General features: G+C 58.5%; 1 protein-coding gene across 3 annotated transcripts in view; it reads left to right on the top strand.

Moving 5' to 3' along the window:
* MAP3K11 (mitogen-activated protein kinase kinase kinase 11) overlaps positions 1–16145 on the top strand; it is a 16483-nt gene extending 338 nt beyond the window's left edge. Inside the window, exons 1-11 of one of the 3 annotated variants that reach the window (XM_060302929.2) lie at positions 104–418; positions 671–1968; positions 6633–6813; positions 7002–7150; positions 7256–7431; positions 7571–7814; positions 8318–8431; positions 9106–9241; positions 9334–9425; positions 14263–14670; positions 15279–16145. In XM_060302929.2, the coding sequence (XP_060158912.1) occupies positions 1230–1968; positions 6633–6813; positions 7002–7150; positions 7256–7431; positions 7571–7814; positions 8318–8431; positions 9106–9241; positions 9334–9425; positions 14263–14670; positions 15279–15616 (2577 nt within the window). In that variant the 5' untranslated portion in view covers positions 104–418; positions 671–1229 and the 3' untranslated portion in view covers positions 15617–16145. Of the gene's footprint in view, positions 1–94; positions 1969–6632; positions 6814–7001; positions 7151–7255; positions 7432–7570; positions 7815–8317; positions 8432–9105; positions 9242–9333; positions 9426–14262; positions 14671–15011; positions 15134–15278 lie in introns of those variants that run through there. The other 2 variants (XM_060302930.2, XM_030833603.3) reach the window with 2 other exon arrangements.
* The last annotated feature ends 285 nt before the right edge of the window (positions 16146–16430 follow it).

Below are 16430 nucleotides of genomic sequence, written 5' to 3' on the forward strand. Positions count from 1 at the left end.
TGTAGAGAGCGATCCTCCAAGAACAGGCAGGAATAGTCGAAGTAGGATAGCGTCGTTTTTCTTAAAGTGACAGGCTCAAGGCAATTGGGGTCAATCCAGCAGTTACAAGGACGGTTTAGCTATTCTGAATCCAATCACTGAGCAAATTTCTTGACCGCAGTTTCAGGTTTCCGCCCCTTCATGGGGAAGAGGCATGAATAAGTGGATTGTTTCCCAGGTGAGGGAAAGAGGAGAGCCTTAGACAACTCGTTCCAAGAGCTCGAGGTGCAGCCAGTTCCGTCCTCCTTGTCTTACGCACCCCCATCCCACTAGCTCTGCAAAGCTGAGCTTCAGGCCCCAGTTTCACATACGAAGAGAATGAGACGTAGAGAGGATGGGTCACACAGCCCTGCAACTTCGGAGCCAAGACCAAACTCGGGTTTGCCCCTCTCCCAAGCCCGGTTCTTTGCCCCAATTTTGCTGATGCGGATGTAGAGAGTGGGGATGGCCCGTCCTTAGTAGAAACCAACTTGGACCCTAAACCTGCTGTCATGGGGGATCGGGGCTACCCTTCCCCACCTTCTGCCTCTCATTGCCCGCCTACCCGGGAACTCCCAGGCCCAGTCGCCCCGCAGCCTCTGGGAGGGGAGCGGTGCTACCCGCCCGCGTCATCTGATGCTGTTTCCTGCAGGAGGGAGAACAGCGGAAAAAAGTGAAACTCCACCCTCCACCTCTGCCTCCCGCCCCCGGGGCCAAAGTACAAAGGGAGGAGGAAGAAGGGAACGGGGTTGGAGCCATCGGGTTGAGAGAGCCCAGCCGGGAAGAGGCAGCTTGGCCCAGCTAGAGACACTCCAGCCACCCCCTGCGCAAAGAGACCCAACCGGAGTCCAGGCGCTGCCCCTTGCTGGCCCCACCTTACACTTGGCGGGTGCCGGAGCCAGACTCCCAGGACTGCTCCAGACTGAGGGACGCCCGGGCCCCTCTGTGCCAGCGATGGTGAGACGCCGGAGGCCCCGGGGGCCCACCCCCCGAGCCTGACCACACTGCCCTAGGTCGCCTTCCCCCGGAAGCCCGAGATGCGGGGGGCCGGGAGGCGACACTCCTGGCTCCCCAGAGAGGCGTGGGTCTGGGGCTGAGGGCCAGGGCCCGGATGCCCAGGTTCCGGGACTAGGGCCTCGGCAGTCAGCAAGGGTGGGGACCAGGGGCACCCAGGGAAGGTCCCCCACACCCACCAACGCCAGCTCCCAGCCATGGAGCCCTTGAAGAACCTCTTCCTCAAGAGCCCGCTGGGGTCATGGAACAGCGGTGGCAGTGGGGGCAGTGGGGGAGGCGGCGGAGGTTGGCCAGAGGGATCCCCGAAGGCGGCAGCTTATGCCAACCCTGTGTGGACAGCCCTGTTTGACTACGAGCCCAATGGGCAGGACGAGCTGGCCCTGCGGAAGGGCGACCGTGTGGAGGTGCTGTCCCGGGATGCAGCTATCTCAGGCGATGAGGGCTGGTGGGCGGGCCAGGTGGGAGGCCAGGTGGGCATCTTTCCATCCAACTATGTGTCTCGGGGCGGCGGTCCGCCCCCCTGCGAGATGGCCAGCTTCCAGGAGCTGCGGCTGGAGGAGGTGATCGGCATCGGTGGCTTCGGCAAGGTCTACCGCGGCAGCTGGCGAGGCGAGCTGGTGGCTGTGAAGGCAGCTCGCCAGGACCCCGATGAAGACATCAGCGTGACAGCTGAGAGCGTGCGACAGGAGGCCCGGCTTTTCGCCATGCTGGCACACCCCAACATCATTGCCCTCAAGGCCGTGTGCCTGGAGGAGCCCAACCTGTGCCTGGTGATGGAGTATGCTGCCGGCGGGCCCCTCAGCCGTGCCCTGGCTGGGCGGCGTGTGCCCCCCCATGTGCTCGTCAACTGGGCCGTGCAAATTGCTCGTGGGATGCACTACCTGCACTGCGAGGCCCTGGTGCCTGTCATCCACCGAGACCTCAAGTCCAACAACAGTGAGTTTTGGGGAGCATGGGTGGAGGTTGGCATGGCCCAAGTACACACCTACTAACAACGCTTAGCTGAGCCTACCTGGGGATCTACTAGAGGCAGGAGTTCCTCCCCTAGGGGAATCTGAGTTGACCGGGGTGCCCGTGGGCTCACACTAGCCCCAAAGCAGGAGTTCCAGGCACCCAACAGAGTCCTTCACGCCCCATCCCCAAAAAGAGTCCTTGATCCCAGCTCACAGCTGCCAAGTTAAAAAAATTGGAACCTCTCACGTGGGCCGTAAGCAGCTTGCCTAACCGTGGCCACTACCTCAAGGAAGGAGGAGTGCTGGGTGCTGGCGCCCCCTCATCTGCAGGGAACTCCCCTGAAGTTCACCGTTGTCCTGTTGGTGCCTCCTCCCCCCTCCACTTGTGGTGGGCAGCTCCTCCAGAACAGAAATCTCAAAGGGGGAAAAACCACCCTCTTCCCCTGCCCCGTGGTGGTCAAAGCTGGGGCCAGGGATGGAATTCTGGCCCCACCCCTCCCCCCCTGGCTGCATGATCTCTAGCTGGTTATTTCAACTCAGAACCTCGATTTCAGACTCTGTAAAAAGGGAGTGATCGGGAGGGTGAAACGGCTTAACAGGCTGGGCATCCGATGCCCGGTACACAGTGGGTCCTCAGCCATGGGTGTGGATGTTTGAAGGCTGGATCACCAAGAGGGCTTTGCCTGGAATCAGCACTTGGGAGTGGGCGTGGCGGGGCTAAGAAAGACTCAAGCGGTAAGGCACTCCATCTCCAGCCATTTCAGGTCCTACACGCTGCCCAGCCTGGGCCCAAGACAAGCAAGTGGCAGGTTGGGAGGGCTTTCTGAAGCAGACGAGCTTCACACCAAGCCCAAAGCAGGGAGTGTTCAGCAGGGACCCAGTTGGATGCAGGGCCTGACAAGAGCAAAGGCAAGGAGGCAGGCCGCAGCACGGTAGTGGGTACCTGGGCTGGGCCTGCTGGGGGCTGAGGTGCAGCTGTAGAGCAAAAGGAAGGGCCGGTGAGGTCACTGGAGAGGCACGGGTGGCTCTTGGAGGGGTGAGCATGGATATTTTGAGCCTCCTGGCCTGGGCTGAGCATGGATAAGCGGCTTGTGGGGAGCAGAACACCAGGGCCCAGTGATATCCAAGTCCTTGCCAGGGCCAGAGGGGCCTGGGGAGGCCTGCCAGCGACCCCACCCACTCCTCTCATCCACAGTAGGGGGCAGATCCCACCTCTCAGCCTCCCTCCTGGGCCCTAGCCATCTAGGGACCCCCACTCCCTGCCCCAGCCTGAGGGGGATTCCCCGAAGGCCTGGGGGGAGGGGACTCCCGTCTTCTGTTTTTCCTCCAGTTTTCTTTCCAGAAAAAATGGAACAATAGCCCAGGCTCCTGCTCCCCACCCTCCCCACCGCTTCCTGCGTTTCCTGCTGCCCCTGAGCCGGCTTCCTGCCCCTGCTCCAGCCTCTGCTCTCTCCCCAGCCCAGCTGCCTGCAGGGGAGGAAAGAGCTGGGGGTAGGGGGTTTGTGGGAGAGGAAGGAGCCAGGGATTGCGCCCCTACTCCCCCCCAGTTCCCTCCCAGAGTCTGGGTGGTGGTGAAAGGCAGGCAGGGTGCCCTTAGCCTTGCTGAGCCTGGCCTCCCACCTCGCAGACCCCAGTTCTAGGCCCGGGCTGCTGTCTGCGGCATTGGCGGGGGGAGTCCCTGGGATGGGGGGGGCGCAGGCAGGAAACAATGGCGTGATTTTCCTGGACAATGGGGGCCTTGTGAGGAAGCCTGGCAGGGAGAGGAGGGGGAATTCTCTAGGCCCACGAGTCACAGGACTGACCAGCCAGCCCAGCCTGGGCCTGACCTCCCCCAATTCTCCACCAAAGGACCCCCGCCCCCATTGGAGACCTGAGCCAGGCCTCCCAGAAAGGAGAAGTAGGGACCATGGGAGGGAAGCGGAAGAGGCGTAAGCTGCCTAGGCCACTCCCAAGCTTCACAGAGGCAGCCCAGGAAGGGGGCTGGGGGCCAGGTCCCTTTCAGAGGCCAGGGAGCCCTAAGGGGATGCTGGGAGGGGGATCTCTAGCCCCTTCTCCTCTGAGTGACCCCTGACCGCCCCATCCCCAAGGTCTACATCAGACACCAGAAGAGCAACTTGGGTTGGAACAAATTCAAGGCACTTGGAGAAAAGCAGGGGACACGGAGGTGAGGATAAGGCTTCACAGGTGTCAGGTCAAGCTGGGGGGTAGGAGGCGGCAGAAAGGCCACCAATAGAAAGAAGTCCTGAGACTTCGAGTGAGTTGCTGCCCCTCTCTGGACTTCAGATTACCTGACCGAAAAAGGGAGGCTGGCCTCCCAGCTCGAGATACTGGCGCAGAAGGTGATTCACCAGTCTGTGAGGTACCACAAGTGGCTAGAGACCCGACTGAGAAGCAGCCGTCAAGAGGATGGGTGGGTCCTGGCACCAGAGGAGGCGGGAGTCCCTCCCCCCAGCCCCAGTACATGGATCCCTTTGCCTGGTCCCTCTCCAGCTGCCTGCCCCAGCCTGCGGCGGCTCTTCTCTGGAATGAACTTTCGCAGAGCTTACTGAATGGTCCAGTTCTGAGTCTTCAGCAGCCGGGCCGGAGGCTGTTGTGAAGCTGGGAGTAAGATGTTAGAGGTTGGAGGAGAAAGTCAATCTGAGAGAGATTAGCAGCAGAATCTTTAGGACAACTGTCAGATCCCGCGCTAAAGCTTTAAGAAGCGTGATCTCGCTGGACTTGCCTGGCGGCTCAGTGGTTAAGACTCTGCGCTTCCTCTCTACAGGTGGCACGGGTTCCATCCCTGGCTGGGGAACTAGGTTCCCACATGCCGCTTGGTGCCGCCAAAAAAAAAAAAAGGTGATCTTGTTTAATACTCATGATGACCCTCTGAGGTGGGTTTTGTCGTCATGCCTAGCTTTAACTGTTCAGTACTCAGCCCCAGTTTAGCTAAGAGGAGAGGGTAGATTGCAGGATCATTCTCTGAATTTTGAGAAATTGTGGGAAGATTTGCCAGGCATGGTGGAAGGATGAAGATGGTTGTTGAGAGCATAAAGACGTCAGGTAGGGCAGCTGATAGGCAGCTGGATCGACTTCTGAACTGGAGCTCCCAATGTGGGAGATGCCAGTGAGGAGGGGGCAGCTGGCACCTGGGAGAGTCCAGGACAGCCTGGGGGCAGTGGGCCAAGGTCAAGGGGAGGCCAGGCTCTGAGGAATGCCAGCATTGAAAAGGCTAAGGGTGGGGAGGCCCTGAAGGAAACAGCAAAAGCAGCCAGAGGTCCTGGGAGCCAAGGACAGCAGGGAGGGGTTGAGCAGCAGTGCCAGATGCCCCCAGGAGGCCCAGAGAGCTCGGCCAGCAGCAGGATCAGGAGTTGTGGCTTTAGACCTAGAAAAGCGAATACCCTGCTTCTGTCACCTCCTCTGAGAAGTCTTCCCTGACTCGCTGGGCTGTATTAGGTGCCCGTGTCCTCTGCCCCCACTATGGTGCTGTCACTCTGGGCAGGATTGCTGAGAGGTGTGCCCTGAAAGGACGTGTGTTCAGAAATGTCATTGGCTTGGATGTCACTTCTCTACAATGCAGTTGGCTATAACCAGAAAAGTAGAGAGGCCTCTTCAGAACCTTGAAAATTCTATAATTTTGTCCTCTTTTTATTCCTCTAAAACTTCTCTCCTTTGAGCCATGCTTTTCCTGGTGAGAGATTTGCAAGCTGCTGCTTCTCCTCCCTGTACAGAGTATGGTGGCCCCATATGGGACAAAGCCATCAGCCCTTGCCACGTCTATCCACTACTACATTTGTCCCAAACTCCTTTCTAGCCAAGAACCACCACTTTCTTAGACCCCTTTCTCTCTCTTCACATCCAGCTGCATCAGTGGATATCTTTTGGAATCTTTCCCCTGGGAGCGGGTGCGCTAGCCACAATGGGACATGGACACCAGGGGTCTGTAGTGCCTGCTGGGCTTCCTTTCTCACGAGGGGGTTCCCTCCTGCTCCCCACCCCGAGGCAGGTTCTGATTCACACTCCTGCCTCAGCAAAATGACAAGACACAGGTTTCTCTTGAAATCAAAGTTACAAATGCTGAGAGGCTGCCATATTGCCCACTTCTTTCTTTCTTTTTTTTTTTTTTGGCCACACCGTGGCATGCGGGATATTAGTTCCCCAACCAGGAATTGAACCGTGCCTTCTGCAGTGGAAGCGTGGAGTCTTAACCACTGGACCACCAGGAAGGTCCCCATATTGCCCATTTCTATTCCGTGCAGTGTTAGGAGAAAGTTAGAGCACTGGCTTTGGAAGCACACAGACCAGGTCGTGGCATCTGCTTTATTTGCATATGCCCTAGGTTAAATCAAATTATTGCTCAGTCTCCTCTTCTGCAAAATGGGGATAATGATGTCTACCTCATAGACTTTTATTTTTGTGAGTGCTAATGCTGAGTGTAAAATGCCTGGCCTCTGGTAACCCCTTGGTAAATGTTTCCCAGCCTTGTGCTTATTGTCTGATTCTACCCCAACCCCAGCTATGAGCTCTCCAGGGCAAGATTGAGACCAGTTCACCTCGGTGCCCCCAGTACCCAACCAGGATGTCTGTCAGATGACAGTTTGCTCCCAGCTCCTCCCTTGTCCCCACCACCTGAGCCTGGAGCACCACAGCCCTTCCTCTCTTCCCCAGTTCTGCTGCTGCAGCCCATTGAAGGTGACGACATGGAGCACAAGACCCTGAAGATCACTGACTTCGGCCTGGCCCGCGAGTGGCACAAAACCACGCAAATGAGTGCTGCAGGCACCTATGCCTGGATGGCTCCTGAGGTTATCAAGGCCTCCACCTTCTCTAAGGGCAGCGATGTCTGGAGGTGCGGCTGGGTGGAGGCTGGACAGATATGGGGCTGCAGAGGGCAGAGGTGGCTGCCAAAATCTAGGGCTGGGCAGACAAGCAGAGCCCAGAGGGAGGGACACAGACCACTGAGCTCTTGGTTGCCTTGGGATGAAATGGCAACGAATAAGTAGAGGAGGGGACATAGACCCTTTGTCTCACCCACAGTTTTGGGGTGCTCCTGTGGGAACTGCTGACTGGGGAGGTGCCCTACCGTGGCATCGACTGCCTTGCTGTAGCCTATGGAGTGGCCGTTAACAAGCTCACACTGCCCATCCCATCCACCTGCCCCGAGCCCTTCGCACAGCTCATGGCCGGTAAGGGGATGGGGCAGGAGGGTGAGGGGCAGAGCTCCTTGGCCCAGGACATATCCACTCACAGACCCCTTCTTATCCTGTCCCCCCTCCACTCCGTTTCCCCAGATTGCTGGGCGCAGGATCCCCACCGCAGGCCCGACTTCGCCTCCATCCTTCAGCAGTTGGAGGCACTAGAGGCGCAGGTCCTGCGGGAAATGCCGCGGGACTCCTTCCATTCCATGCAGGAAGGCTGGAAGCGCGAGATCCAAGGCCTCTTTGACGAGCTGCGGGCCAAAGAAAAGGTGGGAGGAGTCGGGGTCCCAGGGTTGGAAGGGGACGCCGGGAAGGAATGTCTCCCCGGGTTCCATGGGGCAGAAGGTGGGGGTGAGCGTCTGAGACCGTACCCGACTGACTCCACCGCCTCCATTGTCCCGGGCACAGGAACTACTGAGCCGCGAGGAGGAGCTGACCCGCGCGGCGCGTGAGCAGCGTTCACAGGCAGAGCAGCTGCGGCGGCGCGAGCACCTGCTGGCCCAGTGGGAGCTGGAGGTGTTCGAGCGCGAGTTGACGCTTCTATTGCAGCAAGTTGATCGCGAACGGCCACACGTTCGCCGCCGCCGCGGAACCTTCAAGCGCAGCAAACTCCGCGCGCGCGACGGCGGCGAGCGCATCAGCATGCCGCTCGGTAAGGGGCGGGTCCCAGCACGCCGCCCGCCATTGGCTTCGTGGGCGGAGGGGTGGGGTCAGGCGGGTGTGCTGGCCACACCGGGATTGGTCTAGGGCGTTGGTGGGTGGGCCTGTAAGACGAGGCTGGAAGGGGAGGGGCCCGGAGTGTGTTTTCGTTTGTGGGCGGGTTTTGGCGGGAATATTTGCATGTCGGCCTGGGAATGGCTACGGCCGGGAAGGGGCGGGGCTCATGAAAGTTCTGAGAAAGCCGAGGGAGTGGGGTGGGGCCGCCTCCTGGGAATCTCCGACTCCGCTGCGCTTCTCCGCGTGAGAGGTCTGCTTTCCTTACGGAGAGCCTGGGGCCCAGGAAGGCAGTGAGGCCGACCCCAGTCACCCAGCCACTGTGCCAGGCCCTGTTCCAGCACTGCCTGCGTGGCCTGGGAACTGCCGAGGGGCCCTGCAGGTTAGGATCCAGTCTCTCCTTCACCACAAACCTGCGCCCTGCTTCCCCCCCAACCCCAGACTTCAAACACCGCATCACCGTGCAGGCCTCTCCCGGCCTGGACAGGAGGAGAAACGTCTTCGAGGTCGGGGCTGGGGACTCGCCCACCTTCCCCCGGTTCCGGGCCATCCAGTGTAAGAAACTTCGCCTCCCCTTGCCCATGCCCTTACCCCCAGACCTTATCCTTTTGTCAGTCAAACCTTATCCTTGGAAGTAGATCCCACACACTGTCTCCTCCTCTTCTCCCCTGCTCGCAGGCGCCCTCCCCTATCTGTCTAAACTGGTACCTCTAAGTTCCCCAAGCAGCATGCATTTTACAACTTTTTTCAGTCTAGCAATTGTATGACACTATGTCCCATTCATTTTCCTAAACACTTTGCTAATATTATTCCTCACGAAGACACTGTGAGGTAGATGTCCTTGTTATTATATAAGTTTTACTGATGAGAAAAGTAACTGCCTAATGTTGCACAGCTAGCAAGTGGCAGAGTCAGAATTCAAACCCACGCAGTTTGCTGTAGTGGCTGTACTAACTACTAAGCAGCAAATGCCGGGTGAAGAAGGACTAGATGAGATGCCTCACTGCCAGTCCCAGGACCCCACACCCGCCTACCCCAGTTCTGTTCAGATTCTCTGTGGCCCAAAGCTCACCCTGGGAATGGGATGGGGCCCAGCCTGACCCACACCCCACCCCAGTCCTCCAAGAAGTTGCCCCTGGAGCTTGATTCTCATGATGGGAGGACAAGGATCAGGGTTCTTGACCTCAGCTCAGACTCCTTCCATTCCCCCCTCCCCCTGCCCGCCACAGTGGAGCCTGCAGAACCAGGCCAGGCATGGGGCCGACAGTCCCCAAGACGTCTAGAGGACTCAAGCAATGGAGAGCGGCGAGCATGCTGGGCCTGGGGGCCCAGTTCCCCCAAGCCCGGAGAAGCCCAGAACGGGAGGTGAGTACCTGAGTGCCACCCACCGAGTGTCTTCTGCCTCCCAACAGTCCTGAGATTCACGAAGCACAACTCCCCTCTCGTCCCTTCACCAGGAGAAGGTCCCGCACGGACGAAGCCACGTGGTACCTGGATTCAGATGACTCATCCCCCTTAGGATCTCCTTCCACACCCCCCATGCTCAATGGTGAGTGGCCTTGTCTCCCCCCAGCAGACTGTTGCTGCACTCCTGTGGGTCCTATGGGCAGGCTACAAGAAGCCAGCCTGCAAGGCAGGCCATTCCTAGAACCCAGGTCTGACCCATCAGCCCACAACTGAGCTGGATCCAGCCTAGGCCTCAGGGACCCTATTCAGGGCTGGCCTGCAAGAGGGCTCTCCCCTGGCCCTGTGGCAGCTGCTGTGCCCTCAGCAAGCTCTAGGGAAGACAGGAAAACAAGGAACGGTGCCCCGCATTTGGGACCCAGGGGAAGCTGGGCCGAGACCAGAGAAGGAAACTGTGCATGTGGGGTGGAGCTAGAAAAGTGGCTGCCACACTGTGCTTCTCAGAGTCCCTTCTGGGGAGCCTGTAGGTGGAGAAGAGGATAAGAAATCTGAACGGGTGGGGATCTAGGGCCTACTCACTGCATCTGGGGCAGTTCTGGACTTTTCTGTTTTCCATAATGGCAGTAGCACTTACCGTGTGTCAGGCATTCCATCCAAGCAACAATCTCACGAGGGATTATTATACCCATTTGAGAGATGAGAAAACAGAGGCTCTGCGAGGTAAAGTAATCTGCCTAAATCCCCCAGCTAAGGATTTGAACCCAGGGAGACTTTGACTCTCATGCTCGTAGTGAGCTTTCCCAGAAACTTTCACTTGAAGAAAGGGTTTCTCACATACAAACTACTTGGGAAGCTAGGGGGTTAGCAGAAACTGGGGCTCCTGTGTCAGAGGGACAAGGGCTCCGCTCAGCACTGCCCAGCATTGGCAGGGACTAGAAAGTTGCAGCCTCCCTTGCCCGTGGGTCCCTTTAGAGCCCCCAGCTGTACCTGCTTCTCGCAGCCAGAATATAGGACCTGGCTTAACTGTCATCAGACCAGAGTCCTATTCAGCAAACAAGTTAGACTCACTCCTCTCACCCCACCCAGCGCGTCACCTCCACCATTACCTGAGCTACATTTCACAGTAACAATAACAGCAAACGTTTATTGGGTCCTTCCTGTGTGCCATTTTATAGAGGAGGAAACTGAGGCACAGAGAGGTTAAGTGGTTTGAAATAGGGCATACAGCAGAACAGGGATTTGAGCCCAGGTCTGACTCCAGAGGCAGGGCCCTGGAGCCCCGTCTGCCACACCATTTTCTGCTCCAGCAGTTGCATTGCCCCAAGCTAGCTGTGCTGCAGGCACTGAACTGAGAATTGGAAGGCCAAGGGGGCTGCTTGTAGTCACCTGCTCTAGAACGCCCCAGGCCAGAAGGGTCAATGGAGAACTTGAGGTCCTGTCAACCTGGGTGTGTGGTCTGAAGGAGCCCCTGACCATATTCTGCAGATCCATTTGGCCTTACTCTCCCTGAGCTCCCAGGAGCAGGGACACAATGGCCTGGACCCCATCTTTCTCTGGCTTGCCCTCTTACCTAAAAGGATATCACCTGTCCCAGCCCAGCTGCTGGCTGAGCACTTGGTTCCCCTGGTGCAAGCCCACCCTCCAGCCATCTTGGGCCCACCTACGAGTGCATGACCTTGACCTCCCAACCACCCACAGAGTGAAAAACCTGGCTAAGAATCAAAGACCCTGTGAGACTGTCCCAGGCGTTAGCCACACCACCGGGGAGCCCCAGCTCCCACCCCTCGTCCGCTCCTGGGTGTTCCGGCCCCTGGGGAACTGGTTGCAATGAGTGGCAGATTGGTGGGCGCAGTCAGCCTGCACTGACAGCAACTGCCGCCTGAAGCTTGTTGCCCTGGAGCCGCTAACTACCACGTGGCCGTGTCCTCTCTGTGAGGCCCCACAGAAGCGATTTCACCTTCGTCTCTGGGTCAAGCATGTTTTTTCTCTTTCTCCTTAACAACAGGGTTGCCAGCTCTTACTGCCAGGGAGCTTAGAGGCAAATTAAAATCCTTGCCGAGTTACCTGGGGCAAGTCGCTTACTTTTGGGAACCTCGGTTTCTCAGAATATCGGCCTCAGGAACTTCTTTCCATTCTTAGTTTGTGTGCTGACCTCCAGCTTCACTTCACTTTGTTCCATTTTTCTTGCCTGTTTTAAACATGTTTTTCCCCTGTTCTGTTTAAACTCACTGTAAATGATCAGTTTCCTCACCTGTAAAGTAGCGTAACAGCAGTCACCTTACATGGTTGTCACAGGATTGTAAGAATGGACTCTTCCATCAAACATGTATTGACATATATCATGAGCCAGGCATCGATGTGCTAGAGATCAACACTGCCCTGACCTTGGGGAGGGCCTAGTCTGGTGGAAAAGCAGACTCAGAAATAAACAAGGACAGTAGGGAGTAGTACGTGGTGGGGCGAGGGCTGTACAAGGCATAACGTGAGCAAGAACCGCACAGGTTACAGGGGATTCTGGCAAAGCTTCTAAATGAGGAAAAACCTCTTGTTTTCTTCTCCATTCTACTCACTTCGCTTCTGACACTAGATGCCTGGGGGTTTTCCCCACACCGACCAATTCTGGGACACCAGCTGGGGGTCGTACAATCCAATCCAATTCTAACACTGCCTACCTGGAGTTAGTTTGTGTCAGATCCCACAGGTTAAGGGTTCAGGCCCACAGGACTGCTCCTCCCCACTTCAGACACCAGTTGTACGTTCGGGTTGTCACCTGTGCTCCCCACCAACCAGCTATAAATCAGAGGTCCCCACGACCCCCTCCTCAGATCTGATGATTTGCTAGAACAGCTCACAAAGCTCAGGAAAGCCATTTACTTACTAGATTACCAGTTTATTAAAAAGGTTACAGGTCAAGAACAACCAGATGGAAGAGATGTGTAGGGCAGAGTATGTGGGAGGACACAGAGTGTCCACGCCCTCTCCAGGCACGGTACTTTCCCAGCACCTCCACTGGTTCACCACCCAGAAGTGCTTGGAACGCTTTGGCTGGGTTTTTGTGGAGGCCTCATTACATGGACACGATTGATTGCTTAAATTCTTGGCCATTGGTGATGGGATTCAATCTCCAGCTCCTCCCCTTCCCAGTGCAGGTGGAGGCTGAAAGTTCTAACCCTCTAATCATATAGTTCGTTCCCTTGGCAACCAGACCCCATCCTTAGGAGCTTTCCAAAAATGGCTGCATCAATATGAACTCAGATGTGGTAAAAAGAGCTCCTTATGAATAACAAAAGGCGCTCCTTTCACCTTTATCATTCTAACACTTAGGAAATTCCAAGGGTTTGGGGAGTCCTGTACCAGGTATGAGATGAAGACAAAATATATACTTTTTTATAAATCAGAATGTCATAGCTTCACAGAGGATGTGACATCTCAGCTGGGTCTTGAATGGTAAATAAGGGATCACTGAGAGCCGAGGTGGGGAAGGTGTGCTGAGCGGAGGGAATAGTGTGTGTACAGCCGTGGGGCCCACCACACCTGAGGAAGAGGAATCCAGGTTGGAACTCAGAGGGAGAGCTGAGAGCCAGGGACTCACAGGCCTGAAGCAGCAAGTGGGGTTCAGGCCTGCATCCCCTCGGTCTGTGGAGCCCAGTGCAGCCCCAGCACATGGGCCAGCAGATGTTTGTTGAATGAATGAGTGAAGGTGGAAAGGCAGGCAGGAGCCAGTTCAGGAAGGGCCTGGAAATTGATGGGGGACTTTTGAAGCAGACTTGTCTCTAGCAGATTTGCATTTTAGAAGGCAGTGGTCACTGCAGGGGTGGGGTGGGGTGGGGGGATAAGAGTCAAGAGAGATGGGGGGAATTCCCTGGCGGTCCAGTGGTTAGGACCCCTGTGCTCTCACTGGCAAGGGCGCGGGTTCAGTCCCTGGTTCGGGAACTAAGATCCCGCACACCGCATGGTGTGGCCAAAAAAAAAAAATAGAGAAAGATGGAGTAAGGGTTGTGGCTGAGGACAGGGGCCCCAAGCAAAGTCCTGGTTCGTGGCAGAGACTCACTTTTCCCAGCTTTGCATTTCTTCCTCTGGACACCCAGCCCAGCGCTCCGCTCCAGGCAGGCCCAAGGAAGAGAGAGGGCTCTGAAACCCAGACAAGGAGCTTAGACCTTCTTCTAGTGGCAGTGGAAAGCCATGGCAGGTTCTAGAGCTAAGGAGGACCTGACAAAATTGGGGTTTGTGGGAAGCCATCACAGACTGCCCTACGTCCTCAATGACAGGTTCCCCAGACCCACCCCAGGTGGTCTAGAATGGAGTCGGGCCAACCCTAGGCCCACAGGTTAGGACACAGATGTCCTGAAATCCAGGGCGGTTCAGGCTTAGCTGAGCCCTTAACCTCTCCAAGCCTGGGCCATGAGGATCAGACAACATAATGCCCCTAAATCATTCAGCTCAGGCCTGACGCAAACAGCTCATCTCTCTGAGCCTCAACTTGCTCATTTCTGGAATAGGGACAGTGATGCGTGCCTCTCAGGGCTGTTGTGTACATTGGAATTGACCTGTGTGCTCCCGCTGGAGGGGGGCGGGCGAGCAGAAGGACCAGGGCTGCCCAGCCAGGAAGGAGGTGGGCACAGAGCATGGGTCCCAGACCTGTCCCCGGACCCCTCCAGATAATCCACTGAGGCCCCGATCTGGCCTCAGCTTGCTTGCTGGTGGATCCCCTGCCTGCCCTCCAGCCCACCCTCCATCTCTGGGCTCCAGGGCACCTGGTTGCCTCCCAGGCTTTGCTCCTGCTGGTTCCTCAGACTGCGATGCCCACCCCACCTTGCCCGGCCCCGCCCCTTCTGAAAGGCCAGAAAGTGTGTCTGCTGGGGGAGGCGCGGCGGCCTGGGAGGAGTTGGGCTGGCCGTCAGAGGGGAGCAGAAGCCAGTCCTTGCTCCAGGGCCGCCGAGGGGTCCCCCCGAAGTCGGCCTAACCTGTGTACACGCCACCAGGTAACCCCCCGCGGCCGAGCCCGGAGCCCGAGGAGCCGCGGCGGCCGGGCCCGGCGGAGCGCGGCAGCGGCTCCGGGACGCCCAAGCTGATCCAGCGCGCGTTGCTGCGCGGCACCGCCCTGCTCGCCTCGCTGGGCCTCGGCCGCGACCTGCAGCCCCCGGGTGGACCGGGCCGCGAGCGCGGGGAGCCCCCGCCAACGCCCCGCGCCCCGCTGCCCACGCCGTCCCCCGCCGAGCCGCCCCCCTCTCCGCTCATCCGCTTCTCCCCCGAGATGCCGGACGCCCAGGCCTCCCCGCTGAGCCCCGACGCCCCCGGCTCGCCCTCCCCCGCGCCCCTGCTGCTGGAACTGGGTGTCCCCGCCGGCCAGCCATCAGCCAAGAGTCCCCGGCGCGAAGAGGAGAGGCGCGGTGAGTGGCCTCTGCCTGGTGACAGAGGGGAGGAGGGGCTGGTGGGGACGCGCAGGGCAGTACAGCCGGGGCCACAGCTGTCTGCTGACCGCCCCCTCAGGGCGATGAGGATGCACCATAGGGAACTGAGTTCCCCGTTCAGCCATCCATGGGGGTGGGGGCGGGCAGGGGCCAGGCCAGGCCAGTTGTGAGATAATAGAAATGAAGATGATGACGCTAGCGAACTCCTACAGGTTGCTTACTTGTGCCAGGCACTGTTGCTAGTGCTTTACAGAGGTTGCCTCATTCAGTTATGGAAACAAGGCTGTGAACTAGGTACTCTGGTTATACCTGTTTTTCAGATGAAATATCGAGGGATTCCAGGCTCCCACTAGTAAGTGGCCGGGCTGGGATCCAAGCCCAGGTCCCTCTGCTCCAGAGGACTCCTCACTCTTAACTGCTACGTAGTAAACAGATGCGCCCCCAAGCATGAAGGGCCGTGGAAGCTATGAGTCCCATAACTCACTGTACAGATGAGGAAGCTGAGGCCCAGAGCAGGGCAGTGCCTCCCGGGGACACCCAGGAGGTGGTGACTGCCTGACCTCGGCCCTCTCCCCCTCCCTTCATAGGAAGCGCCGTCTCGCCCCCACCAGGGATATCACGCTCTGCTCCTGGCACCCCAGGTACCCCACGCTCACCGCCTCTGGGCCTCATCAGTCGACCTCGGCCCTCACCCCTTCGCAGCCGCATCGACCCATGGAGCTTTGTGTCAGCCGGGCCACGGCCTTCACCCCTGCCCTCGCCACAGCCTGCACCCCGCCGGGCACCCTGGACCTTGTTCCCAGACTCAGACCCCTTCTGGGACTCTCCACCCGCCAACCCCTTCCGAGGGGGCCCTCAGGACTGCAGGGCGCAGACCAAAGACGTGGGTGCCCAGGCCCCGTGGGCACCAGAGGCAGGGCCCTGAGTGGGCCGGGCTGCTCCCCACGCGCCCACCGCCCTCCAGGAGCCTCAGCATACACTGGAATAGGAGCCGGTCATGCCTCTGTAGCTGCCTTGGTTTCGCCCAGGGACCCCGCCCCCCCCGGGGGTCAGGAACACTACACTGCACAGGAAGCCTTCACACTGGACGGGGGGCCTGCACCCCTCCACACCTGCAACGTGCAGGTCCCCCGACTTACCCGCCCCACTGGGGCCCAACACTGTACCCAGCTGGTTGGGAGGACCAGAGCCTGACTCAGGGAATTGCCCCCAGGGGTGGTGCAGGGAGGAGGGGAGGTGCAGGGGAGAGGGGCCGGCCTTAGCTGTCACCAGCACTTTTGACCAAGTCCTGCTACTGTGGCCCCTGCCCCAGGGCTTCGTGCCTGGGCCCCCCTGCCCCGGGGGTCATTTGGGGCCGGGGCTCTCTGGGTGCCTTCCTGCTGCCCCGGCCAGGGTTGGGGCCATGGCCTCGGGATCCAATGAAGCCAAATAAACTCCCCAAGCTGTCTCCCCAAGCACAGCCTGTCACTTTCTTGGAGGTAACCAGGGGATCCAAACCGTCACATGACCCTGGGGACCTCATGCCCTCAGCATGGGCCTAGGCTGGGATGCTCTGCACCACATCCCTCTCCTGGGATCAAGTCCGCTTCATCACCAGGCATTCAAGGCCCTTCTCAGCCTCCCTGGCACCCACACGCTCGGGCCTCACCCATCTTCTCCCACCCTCACTAAGCCTTTCCCACCATTTCAAGCAACTGTGTTTGCTCTGATTCTTCCTGTTGCTGGGTGGTCCCGGCTCA

The sequence above is a fragment of the Globicephala melas genome, chromosome 8 (assembly GCF_963455315.2).
Source record: "Globicephala melas chromosome 8, mGloMel1.2, whole genome shotgun sequence".
Taxonomy (NCBI): Eukaryota; Metazoa; Chordata; class Mammalia; order Artiodactyla; family Delphinidae; genus Globicephala; species Globicephala melas.